The following is an 11,991-nucleotide window of genomic DNA, read 5'->3' as shown; positions in this document are numbered from 1 at the left end:
AGGCTCTACTTTATAGCCCCATGGGCCAGCAATATACTTGAGTTATAACGTGTAGGTTCCTTCTGGTTATACGTGCAAAAGAAGCCACAGAATTCTTGAGGGTCTGACATGTAGAAAGCAGCAAGCTAGGAGGCAGATTGCTGATCTAGATTTACTTAGATGGAAAACACTTACGCGAGCAATCCAGTTGATAGGCTGTTAACACTGAAATAACCAAGCCTTGGGGCACCTGGGTGGCTCAGTCGGCTAAGCATCCAACTCTTGATTTCGGCTCAGGCCATGATCTCAGGGTCGTGAGATCAAGCCCCGCGTCCGGCTCGGTGATGGGCATGGAGACTGCTTAAGATTCTCTCTCTCCCTCTCCCTCTGCCCCTCCCCACCCCCAAAGAAATAATCAAGCCTGTACTGGTCAACAAGTTCAGTCAGCTGATCAGGATACCATCCCTAGACCTTTAAGTGACACATTTGAAGTTCTCACAGTAAAGTTGCGACTCCATCAGCTGTGATTATCTTCTTTGTAATGCCCATCAGTCTTTACCAGCCGTAGCAGCCACTGCCTGGTAAAACTTTGCCACGAAGTCTGGCTCACTGACCTCCAGCTGCCTGACAAATTCATTGCGCTCTTGCTCAGCCCAGCCTCGAAACCACTGATCCCAAAGACGTAGCTGGCACTCAAAGATACAAGGTGGTCGGCTTGCTCCAGAAACACTAAGCTGCTCCAGCCCTTCCAGCAGTGGCTGTAATTTTCCTGGCACCGCCTTAGCTACCAGGTCCTGTAGGAAACGTTCACGCTGCGGACCTGACCAACTGGCAAACCAGTGAAGAATACACTTCATCTCCTGGGAAGTGATGTAAGACATTGGGGGAGGGGAAGAGTTAGTAATACTGTCTGGTACTGAGGGTAAGGGAGAAGGGAAGGAGAGTGGCATCGAAGAGGAAGATGATTCCAGTGGCATCCTGAAACATAAAAGCACTGTTATATACTCTCTAGATAGAGTAACCAAAATACAACTTCCCAACAAGGAATCTTATCACAATCAGCATCTACAGATAAAATTACTTTTCAACAATTCAGTTTACAGGAAAACAACAGGGTACTTCATATAGGTTATTATCCAATCACCTTGGAGAAGGTAACTCAAGAATAACTTCGTTTCATACTTGCCAACGTTCCTGTTTTTCAAACTCATCACCCTCCCCAACCACTGCTTCTCTCCATTATTCTCGTAAAAAAAACTAAAAATAACCAACATATTTCTTGCTCATTCTCTGTGGCCTACTTCTATGTTCCAGGGTGAGTAAAGAAAAAATGATTAATGTTGGTGCATCTCATCTTCCTTGAAATGAAAAAAAGGTACGTATTTTTTAATCTAGTACATGCAGCTGGTCTGTGCCTAGATGCTAATCATTCCAGAGCTATCAACAGTGAGAAAATAAAAAAAATTTTAAAAAATCACATATGATGAAAGAGCCGCCTTTGTAATGTGCATATAGCCTCTGAAATACGCCCAGAACTTCATAACATCCGTTACTTCCTTATATTTCCAGTAAAGCACCAGGAAAAATTGAAAAGCAGAGTGAGGGTGCCTCACCCAAAATAAGATAACACAGTTAAGAAAAAATAGGCGAAGCCACATGTTTATTCAAGACTGAAAAAAGTGGGAGATCCTGGGTGGCTCAGTCGTCAGGCACCTGCCTTCGGCTCAGGTCATGATCCCAGGGCCCTGGGATCGAGCCCCATATGGGGCTCCCTGCTCGGCGGGGAGCCTGCTTCTCTCTCTCCCACTCCCCCTGCTTGTGTTCCCTCTCTCACTGTCTGTCAAATAAATAAATAAAATCTTTAAAAAAAAAAAAAAAGACTGAAAAAAGTCTAGTTGGTTTGGTGGCTTAGGAGTATAACGTGTTACACTGCTGTAGATGTATGACAATTGATGTCTTTGCACATTTATTGATGCCCTGCCATTGATTTGCAACAGTAATGCAAATAGAAGGTCAGTCGACTTGAATAGATTTCAAGTTCCACAGTTTGAATTTCTAACAATGAAAACCTTAAACTACTTATCAATGACCTATTTTACTGTTTGCGTTCCTTCTCCTGCAAGTTGGGTTTGTAGTGACAAAGAAAGGAACCCCTAAGCAATCACCATCATCAGTTCAGTACCCAAACAGTCCAAGGAGATTGCCTTTTTCACAGCAATTCCTCCTAAGGAACTTTATTCTCTTACTCGGGTAAGGAAAAACTTTCTCCGAGTCTTGCCTCCACAGCAAACTCAAGTTCAACGATTATGAATTAGTTCACAGTCTGGGCCCCAAGGCACGGTGCTGCCACTTGCCCACTTTGGAGGCCATGAGCCTGGCATTCCAAGGACCCAAAGAGCAACGTAGGCTTAGATGGGAGTGGCGGGGATTCAAGAGATTGGGAGGCGGCAGCTGTATCGGTAGCAGGGCGGGAAGTGTGCCCTATTAGGGTAACCCGCAAACACCGAGTCTGACCCGGCCCAGAGAGGGACTTCTACCCCGCTTACCTCCCCTTTCCTCTCACAGGGCACCCGAAGACCGTCACAAAAGTGCTTAAATTCCAACAGTCGCCGCCGCTTCCATGTTTCCTGAAAACCCTAAGCAGGGCCAGCCCGGCAGCCCACGCACTTCCGGTCCCGGACCAGCCCCAAACACCCAAGCGCCTCAGCGCCTCAGCCTTAGGTTCGGAGATAGCCGAGTAACTCCGATTTTGGTTATGCCAGAGTCGAGGGCTTCCGAATACATTCGATTCAAAGCCTCGGTGAGACGAAAATAACCGAGCTCTGAAAGCAGAGCGAGGGAGGGGAAGTGGCTGAGAGGAGGGAAAGAACTGATTGGTGCCGATGTGAAGACGGAAATACCCGAGCAGTTCCGGAGGAACCCGGGCAGTTCTGAGTGGTAATCGAGGGGTTGACTATGGCAGTGGGCGGGGTCAGCTCGGTACGTTCGAAGGGCGTTGGCGGAAATTACCGAAGATGCCCGAAGCCGTCGGGACGGACCCGAGTACCTCACGCAAGATGGCGGAGCTGGAGGAGGTGACTCTGGACGGGAAGCCTCTTCAGGCGCTGCGGGTGACCGACCTGAAGGCCGCACTGGAGCAGCGAGGCCTAGCGAAGAGCGGGCAGAAGAGTGCTCTGGTCAAGCGGCTCAAAGGGGTGAGAAGTCGGCGTTGCCGGGGTGTCGGAGGGGAGCGGACCCGGTAGAGACGAGTCTCTGCCGCGGCGCAGGCGCAGTGTCCGGGCTCCGCGCGAGCTTGCTCAGGCCGCCAGCGCGAGCCTCCGGATCCGCGCGCACGGTAGTTGCTGAGGCTCGCGCTGGAATAGAGATAGCGCCGGTTCCCGCCTTAACGGCAGCGGCGCGAGCCCAAAATGGGAGGGTGCGCGCTACTCTCCCGGAGTGTCTTAAGCTCCTTCCTCCTTCCCCCACCCCCTCCTTGTTTGTGTCTGTGGTTTCGGCGCATGCGCTGCAGAAGGAGTTAAATCCCACTACTACCACCGGCGTTGCTGGCCTGAGGGGGGCGAATTGGGCTGGGTCGGAGTTAGGGGTATAGTTGGGCGGAGGGGTTAATGGGGTTGGTGTCGGTGTTGGTGTCCGGAAGAATAGGATTGGGATAGAGTAAAATGACTACCTGATTAGATTAGGAGGTGAGATGAAGAGAAATCTTGATTTGAAGGGACTCGGTTATAGAGGGGTGTATAATTTATAGGGCATTCGGAAGCAATTTGGGCGGATAAGAGTTTGGTGAATACTGGTGAGAGAGGTTGGGCAGGTTGATATATGTTGGGGATTTTGAATCGATTTGAGTAGCTTAGGGTGGGATCGTCATGAGATGGGTGGATTTGTGTGTATAGATTTGGTGTAAATGGAGGGAAGATGAGGATGTCTTGGTTTTAATTGGGGTTAATTAGGATACAAGGCCTGTAGTGCAGATTAGGGCTGGGTTCGCTCAAGGGTTAAATTGACAGACCGTTGCCTCTACAGAAGCTGACGGTTTTGTGTGTGGATTGGGTCATCCATAGCTTAGAGTTTGTGGTCATTTTGCTCTATAGCCTCCTTTTTGAAATTTTTATAGAGTTGATAAATCTAGGTGCCACTCTGTTGGAAACAATACAAGTTCACTCAAGTAGATCTTGTCCTGGGTAACTGACCAAGTAATTCAGTCAGGGCAAAACCAGCAGCCCCATGTTGGTTTCCTGTATTTGAAGCTGACTTGAGCATTTGAAGTCATTTTACCTGCATGGCCAGATTAAGAAGGGGCATTAGTCAGAAGTGCAGAAGATAATAGGGACTCTAGTACTGGTTCTGTCACTGTCACTGATTTTATTACATAGCCAGGTGGATGATTTTCTCCATGTGGCTGCATTTTACATTTGTATTTTGGGGAGCAGTAACCATGGCTACTTTTAAGGGTCTTCTGAAGATGAATGAGAATTAGTAAAAGGCTTTTAGGTCCCTGGAAAAGGAGTACAGGTTAAGTGTGTATGGTTAGTCATTGCATTCAGTGAAGAGATTGGGGAGGGCTTGGGGTTTATTCCCTTAGATTCTGACTTTTGCCCTTCTCTGTACCAGGCTCTAATGCTAGAAAATTTACAGAAACACTCAACACCCCATGCTGCATTCCAGCCAAATTCCCAGGTAAGAAAAAAGGTTCATTAGATAGGGTGGGCTCTTTGAATGCACAGACATATGGAAGGTCATAATGATGTATACTTGATGCATAATTCCTCACCGGTATTTTTCTAAGTTCCCTGGGTTGGAAATTTCCTCATAACAGCACAGTTGAGCTCTAATAAAGAATTCAAGAACCGAATTAGAAGAGCTATTACTATTAGTTAATTTCTGATACTTGCAATGGTATGTGCCGAAAGATGTGGCTCCAGTTGATTAAGTGTAGTACAAGAATATGAAGTCATTTACTTGCCATTCATTTGGGGAAAGTAGTTGCTGTCTTTGAATGTAGATATGAAGTAGACAATCAGTAGGGCAGTGTAAGAAAGTACTTGCTGGGGCGCCTGGGTGGCTCAGTTGGTTAAGCGACTGCCTTCGGCTCAGGTCATGGTCCTGGAGTCCCGGGATCGAGTCCCACATCAGGCTCCCTGCTCGGCGGGGAGTCTGCTTCTCCCTCTGACCCTCCTCCCTCTCATGCTCTCTGTCTCTCGTTCTCTCTCTCTCAAATAAATAAATAAAATCTTTAAAAAAAAAAAAAAAAAAGAAAGTACTTGCTGATCAAGAATAACTCTTGTGTTGACATAGATTTTTCAAGAATTCAATCCTGTCGAAATTATCCACCATCACTAGTGTTAATGCTAACTATGCACTTACTCCTAAATATCATTAATTTCTCTGTTACTTAGGGCAAGAAATTTAACCTTTGCAGGCCCTGCATTCCTAAGTTCCAATGTATAATATGAGAAAAGTTTGTACTATATCCATAGTTTTATAAATGCTCTGCTTTGGTTCTGTAGAGCTGCTTTTGGGGGCTTCCTGGGAAATACAGCCTTCCCAAGTGAGCAGGGGTTCACACTCCCCTCTTAATTAGATCTACTTTTATCTTGTATATTGAGTTTCAGTATAAGATATCTTTAGAAGAAATCGTTCCACAGTTTTAAAAAGTAAGATTTTTAGACTTTGTGATCTCATAAGATTTTTTCCAGCTCTTAAAATCCCCTCATTATAGCATGTTACATACGTAAAGGAAAAATCCAGGTCTTCGTTAGTGCAGTGTTGTGTGGCTCTGGTACTAGATGAAGTCCCAAGATACTGTGGAAAAACAAGAGAGCCTTCCTACTCCCTGGTTACCACTTCATTAAGCTATATCATAATCTAGACAGTTTACAGATGTTTAGTTAAGTATAAGCTTAAGAAACTGCATAAGTTAATCAGTTTGTGATTATATTCCTTTCATTCATTGCATTTTAGTCTTTTAAGCTTTGCTTTTATTATTAACCTAGGATTTTTGCAGCAAATGTATATGCTCTCTAATACATGCAACCCACACTTCATCAATGTCCGTTGATTACCAAGAGACTCATCTGTATTTTAGGTGAAGATAAACATTTACCATGCTTAGGAAAGATGACTAAAAACATAAACAATATTTATTCAGATTTTTTTGATTTTTTTGGAGTTCTAGTAGGACTTGCTAAGCAAGAAGGTTCTGGGAGAAGGACTTGCAAAGAGAAAACTGAAGGACAGAAGAGTGCTGTGGGAGTCTGTGTTGCAAGAAAAAATGGGAAAAGGGATTAAGCTCCTGGATTTTAAATAGTGTTACCAAGGATTTCTTCCCACCCAAAGAAAATGGAGTTAAAACTGTCTAAATGCTGAACAGACATCCCTTTTCTTAATCTTTTGCTTTCATACTCTAAGTACTGTTATTTGAATTTTGGAGATGCTTGACAAAATGATTCCTGGATAGGTAGAGATTGACCTTTTTTATTAAAAAAAAAAGAAAAAAAGACCTAGTATGAATTAGTATTATTTCTTTTCAGTTCTTATTATTACGAAAAAGGAAATTTAGATTATATTTAGATAATATTTTAGATTAAAATTTTAGATTAAAAGGCATAATTTTACAGGAATTTTGATTTTAAGCTATTTGGGCATTGCTGGTTGGGAACTGAATTAAAATTTAAGAAATTATGTGCAGTTCTTTTTGCCATCTTTTATGAATCATAGGGTTCTTTATTTTGGTCCTCAACAAGAGTAGCTTAGAAGAGGGCCTTCCAACATTTTGATTATCGTTCTTGGGCTCAAATATAAGGAGTAGAACTTTGCTCCATCGAATTTTCTTCTCTGTGTTTTCTTGGTTTGCTTTCCTTGACTTTTCTTTTTTCCATGTCTTGTACACAGATTGGCGAGGAAATGAGCCAGAACAGTTTCATAAAGCAGTATCTGGAAAAGCAGCAGGAGCTACTTAGGCAGCGTCTGGAACGTGAAGCCCGAGAAGCTGCAGAACTTGAAGGTAAGCCCAGACTGTCACAAGGAGTTTTTCATTCTTACTCCTGTCACTGAGTAGATAGGCCTGTTTAACTAGGCAATTTCAGGAATAAGGGTGAAACTGCTACTTACTTGCTTTGGTAGTTAAGCCAAGTGAGTTGTTTGTTTACCTTTCGTCAGGGAAGAAAACACGTAATTTAACTATCTGTTAGAAGAGGATTCCTGCCAACAGGAAGAATTATAAGTAAATTAAGCTACCCTTTAAATGAGGTAGATCTTAATCCCAGGGAGTTTTTCTCTATGTACTGTGCTCTTTTTAGTATATACTCTGTGTCCCGTGACTTTGCCTGATCTCCTTCACTCCTCTACATATTCCCACATGCTTAGCCCTTCACTCCCTCCCTGCCCCGACCCAATCTGTACTTTGCAGAAGCTTCAGCTGAGTCGGAGGACGAGATGATCCATCCTGAGGGAGTGGCTTCCCTGCTGCCTCCTGACTTTCAGAGCAGCCTGGAGAGACCAGAGCTGGAGCTCAGCAGACATTCGCCCAGTACGTATCTCCCTCCCCACTGCGCTGTTTTGTCAATCCTGCGTAGTTGGTGGGGGGAGGTAGTTAGGCCTCCTTTCATGCTAAGCCTCCATTAGAGTCCCAGGGAAATTCTGTGACATTGATACTTCACATCTGTTTATCATGGGAATTATGTCCTTTTGGAAGTCTGCTTTCACCTCTATGTCGTGTTAACTCCTCAGAGTGTTTTTCTAAGGCAGTATGATGTTTCTTCTCTTCTGTATCTCTTTAACCTCCTCTATCTCTGGATTGAGCGGTAGTCACAACTCTTTGTCATTCCTTCACCAGTTGTATAGATTATCTATTGCACATCCAGTCATTCCCCGCCCCCAAATGGGTGTCTGCTGTAGTTTATTAATTCATTCAACAAATTTTTGTTAAGTGCCTGTTGTATGCCAGGCACATGCTAGGCACCAGGAATATAGTAGAAAAAAGACAAGTCTCTCCTTTAATGAAACGTATAGCCTAGTGAGGAGATGGACATTAATTAAATTATTATATAATTAGCTACCATTGTGCTGTGTGCTCTGAGAGGCAGTGCAGAACATCATGTGAGCATATTACAAGGAGCTCTAACTCCCTGTGTGGAGCTGGTTCAGGCAAGATTGGTTTTTTCACATAAAAATTAAGCACCCACTTTTGTATAGTATTTCAAGCAAAAGTCTATAAATGCAGCCTTTGTTTTCTAAACTACGTAAGATGGTATACTTTTAGGAGAAAATGTATATAAGACACGTGGATAGTAGGTAGATATGTTAAACCAATGTGTACATTAAAAGTATTTTAAATCATTATTAACAGTGGTCATAGGGAAAGTGATCACTCCATATTTAATATTTTTAGAACGTGTGGAAGTTACTAGCTCCTCTGATTAATATAGAATTCCTTTTTTTTTTAAATTTAATTTAATTTATTTATTTGAGAGAGAGACAACAAGCATGAGCGAGGGGAGGAGCAGAGGGAGAGGAAGAAGCAGACTCCCTACCGTGCAGGGAGCCCGGCATGGGGCTCGATCCTGGGACTCCAGGATCATGACCTGAGCTGAAGGCAGATGCTTAACTGACTGAGCCACCCAGGCACCCCTAGAATTCCTTTCTGAACATAGATTTTTAGAAGATACTTAATGGTAGAAGAAAAATAAGTTATTTTAGAGATCTCTTTTCTCCTCAAATACAAAAGTAGCAGAGCCTCAATTGATCCATTTTGCTCTTAGCACTCTTTTCCCTGATTGTAAAGCCAGGAGGAAGGGGAAGACTCTTCTAAATTAGTGTTTCTTCTCAAGTAAAAGTCAAGAGAATATTTATTGAATTTCTGCTATATACGTATCTTCATGCTAGAGTATATGGGGAGTTAGCACTTTGTAAAATCTTTTCAGGAGAGAGAAGATAATTGCACATAAAGCCAACAACAGAAGATGGTGTGTTTTAAAGTGACATAAATAGTGCAAACAGACCATAAAAATATAGAGTAAAAGTTCTCTGAGGACTAGAGTGATTAGAGAGAGCTTCGTGAAGAAGGTGTGGGATTTGAGCTGAGCCCTAGAAATAAGTAGGATTTGAATTGGTGCAGAGGAGACAGAGTATTTTTAGGAAGGAACAAAAGCATAAAGATAGGGATGAATGTGATATTTTTAAAGGATAGGTAATAAACGAATCTAGCCAGAGTAAAGTATTCTTTCATATTCAAGAGTAGTCAGAGGAACAATTAAAAAGGTACATTGCGATAATATTGCAAAGGGCTTTGAGTATCAAGCCAATGAATATGAGATTTTTTATTCTAAAGTAGGGGGGAAGCCATTGAAAATTCTTGGTAGGAACATGATTTGATGAGGAACTCTCTTTAAAAAAAGAGAGTCTCTCTCAGTTCTAAATGTAATTTGAAATGAAAATGAAAAATAGATCCTGAAATAGAAATAAGGTTTCAAAAGCAAATAAAGATTTAGAATAAAGGTAACCAGTCTCTTCAGTCCTTTTTGTCATCAGCTGGACTCTCCCTGTGGCGGTAATTGATGAAGGGGGGACAAAAACAGGTTGAAGAAGAGGAAAGATAGAGGCGAAAAATAAAATAGAAGAGATGAATGTAGTAAATTGTAGAGTAGCTAACAATTGCCATTTGTGGTCTTCAGTGTACTCTCTGCCATAAACTTTCTTACCTCTGATCTTGGCTAGAATATGAATCTCATAGATGTGGTACAAAATTTGGTCAGGGTCCTAAATGGAGTGGTAGTTGGGAGTTCTAGCGGTGTTTAGTTGGATCAGTGGTAATGCCTGGAGTTTACCCAGAAAATTAGATTCTTTCAAAATGTGCAATGTTAGTCTGCCATAGGCCAGTAAACTATTGGGAAGCCAACTTACTTGGATGTTTTGGGGGTTTTCTCTAATTAAGATTTTCATTAAAGGAAGGTTTTTAGTAACAGTTTGCTAATCAGTAGTGGCACCTGAGGATATTTTTTTTTGGTATTAAACTGTTTTTAAGAATATGGCTTCCTGGGCCCTACCCCAAGAGTCTCAGGGAATGTGAGTCCTGGGACTATACATTTTTTTAAAGTCCCCTAGTAGTTAGTTAATCAACTCAATTTGTGACTGACTAACTGAAAGAATAGTTTTTCAGTATTGTAATTAATCAGGATCTTTGGCTTATATTCCAGCAACCTCCTGTTTATGTGCTGTAGACAAGACCCCAAATAGGAAGAATTGGTTTATAACATCCTTCATGGCTCTCCTTCTTGACTTCTCTCTCTACCACTTTCTTCAGATTTTTCTTACGTGTTGGGAGACAGTATTCATCCTCCGTAGTCAGAAGTCTAGACTTGCCTCTAGACCATGATTGGTTGTACAAAAATTCTTATTACTATTAATTATTTCAGAAAGAGTCCAATCTAGGAAAATAGAAAAACATTTAAAAATGGCTATCAGTATACAGATTCTTTAACAAAGGTATAGCTCCAGAGGATTTTAACCAGCCTTTTTCTTATAGGGCATATAGTCCTCATTCCTTTTTCTCTTATTAAATCTGGAAGCTGAGATTCTAGAGAAATGCTAGATAAGTTACTCAGCTAACGTGAGTCAGATTTAGGTTTGGTGTCATTGCCAGGTCTCCATTCTCTTAATTCCTGCTCCTTATTCATATTCAGGGATTTGTTTTCTAGAATGAAGACACTACTTTCCTATATGGCCCTTATAAACATTCTTCACTACTCTACTGTCTAGCAACCTGAAGCCTTCTGACTTTGGAATCTTAGAAATCCTACACTTAACCCTCGCTTTTCTTTTTTTTTTTTTTTTTAGATTTTATTTATTTATTTATTTATGAGAGAGAGCACGAGAGAGGGGAGGGTCAGAGGGAGAAGCAGACTCCCCGCTGAGCAGGGAGCCACGTGTGGGACTCAATCCCAGAACTCCAGGATCGTGACCTGAGCCGAAGGCAGTTGCTTAACCAACTGAGCCACCCAGGCGCCCCTACCCTTGCTTTTCAATGCCTGAAATATATTTCTTCACTTGCATTGGCTCCACCCTTTGCTAAAGGTGCTCAGTTTCTACACATCACATATTATTAACATCTGTTTTAAGACATTTAATGTGGCCATGTTCCCATAATAGAAGATGTCACCTTTCCCAGAAATTTGTCTGCATCACATCAGTTCCTTACAGGGATCTAGAAAGTGATTCTTCATTTCTTCTTGTTTTTTCTTCTTTATATTTTGTGTTGCTTAGAAGTTCCTGTTTTATGTCTGAAGGTCCCCTCCAGTTATCATTTTTTTTGCAAAACATTCATGACCAAAACTTTCTGAATAGCCCACATCTCTTTGATGACTTAAGTGCTTCCAGAGAAGTAATCATCTAGAATCCTATCACTGCAATTTTACAGCATCAAAACAACTATGATCCAATAGAATAGCATTCAGCTTTCAGTAGGTGGAGAAAGAGGCTATTTGCTTGTACATACCTAATTTTAAAATCACAGCTCTAGAACTCTTTGACTTAACACATTTATCTCTGACCGACTTCATAAAACATGTCTTTTTCCCACCGCTTAAAATCACATTTATTTATTCAGAGCGTATAGGTGCTTATGGAGAGCTTGTTATTCACCACAAAGCATCTTTAGTATGGCTTTAAATATGTGCATATAACTCCTGTTTTTAAATTAAAAAGAAAACAAAGAGAATGTTTCTTAGAACTTGCAGTGATAGGTAGGGATGCCTGGGTGGCTAATTGGGTTAGGCATCTGCCTTCTTAAGCATCTGCCTTCGGCTGAGGTCATGATCCCAGGGTCCTGAGATGGTGCCCCACATTGGGCTCCCTGCTCAGCAGGGAGCCTGCTTCTCCCTCTCCCTCTGTGTGCTGCTCCCCCTGCTTGTGAGCGCATGTGCGCATGGATGCGCGCGCGCTCTCTCTGTCAAATAAATAAATAAACGAACTTGCAATGATAAAAGCCAGTACTTGAGATGACTAGCCTATGAATTTTAG

General features: G+C 42.2%; 2 protein-coding genes across 3 annotated transcripts in view; one reads left to right on the top strand and one right to left on the bottom strand.

The window, feature by feature from the left end:
- Positions 1-318: 318 nt before the first annotated feature.
- Positions 319-2,686, bottom strand: CUNH14orf119 (chromosome unknown C14orf119 homolog). Its single transcript, XM_032404745.1, has 2 exons — positions 2,526-2,686; positions 319-957 (listed from the first exon to the last, which is right to left on the bottom strand). Exon 2 carries the CDS (start codon positions 954-956, stop codon positions 528-530), a length of 429 nt encoding a protein of 142 aa, XP_032260636.1. The 5' UTR covers position 957; positions 2,526-2,686; the 3' UTR covers positions 319-527.
- A 175-nt stretch (positions 2,687-2,861) lies between these two features.
- Positions 2,862-11,991, top strand: part of ACIN1 (apoptotic chromatin condensation inducer 1) — a 33,242-nt gene continuing 24,112 nt past the window's right edge. The window contains exons 1-4 of one of the 2 annotated variants that reach the window (XM_032404741.1): positions 2,862-3,173; positions 4,588-4,653; positions 6,868-6,979; positions 7,385-7,504. In XM_032404741.1, coding sequence (XP_032260632.1) covers positions 2,994-3,173; positions 4,588-4,653; positions 6,868-6,979; positions 7,385-7,504 — 478 coding nt within the window. In that variant the 5' untranslated portion in view covers positions 2,862-2,993. The remainder of the gene's footprint in view (positions 3,174-4,587; positions 4,654-6,867; positions 6,980-7,384; positions 7,505-11,991) is intronic. The other variant, XM_032404742.1, reaches the window with a different exon arrangement.

The sequence above is a fragment of the Phoca vitulina genome, unplaced genomic scaffold (genome assembly GCF_004348235.1).
Source record: "Phoca vitulina isolate PV1807 unplaced genomic scaffold, GSC_HSeal_1.0 scaffold7, whole genome shotgun sequence".
Classification (NCBI taxonomy): Eukaryota; Metazoa; Chordata; class Mammalia; order Carnivora; family Phocidae; genus Phoca; species Phoca vitulina.
Note: the sequence above shows the minus strand (reverse complement) of the source record. Positions and strands in the feature narration are given on the sequence as shown.

Excerpts from the sequence above, each read along its gene's own strand:
- CUNH14orf119 (XM_032404745.1), bottom strand. The coding sequence starts at position 956 with ATGCCACTGGAATCATCTTCCTCTTCGATGCCACTCTCCTTCCCTTCT.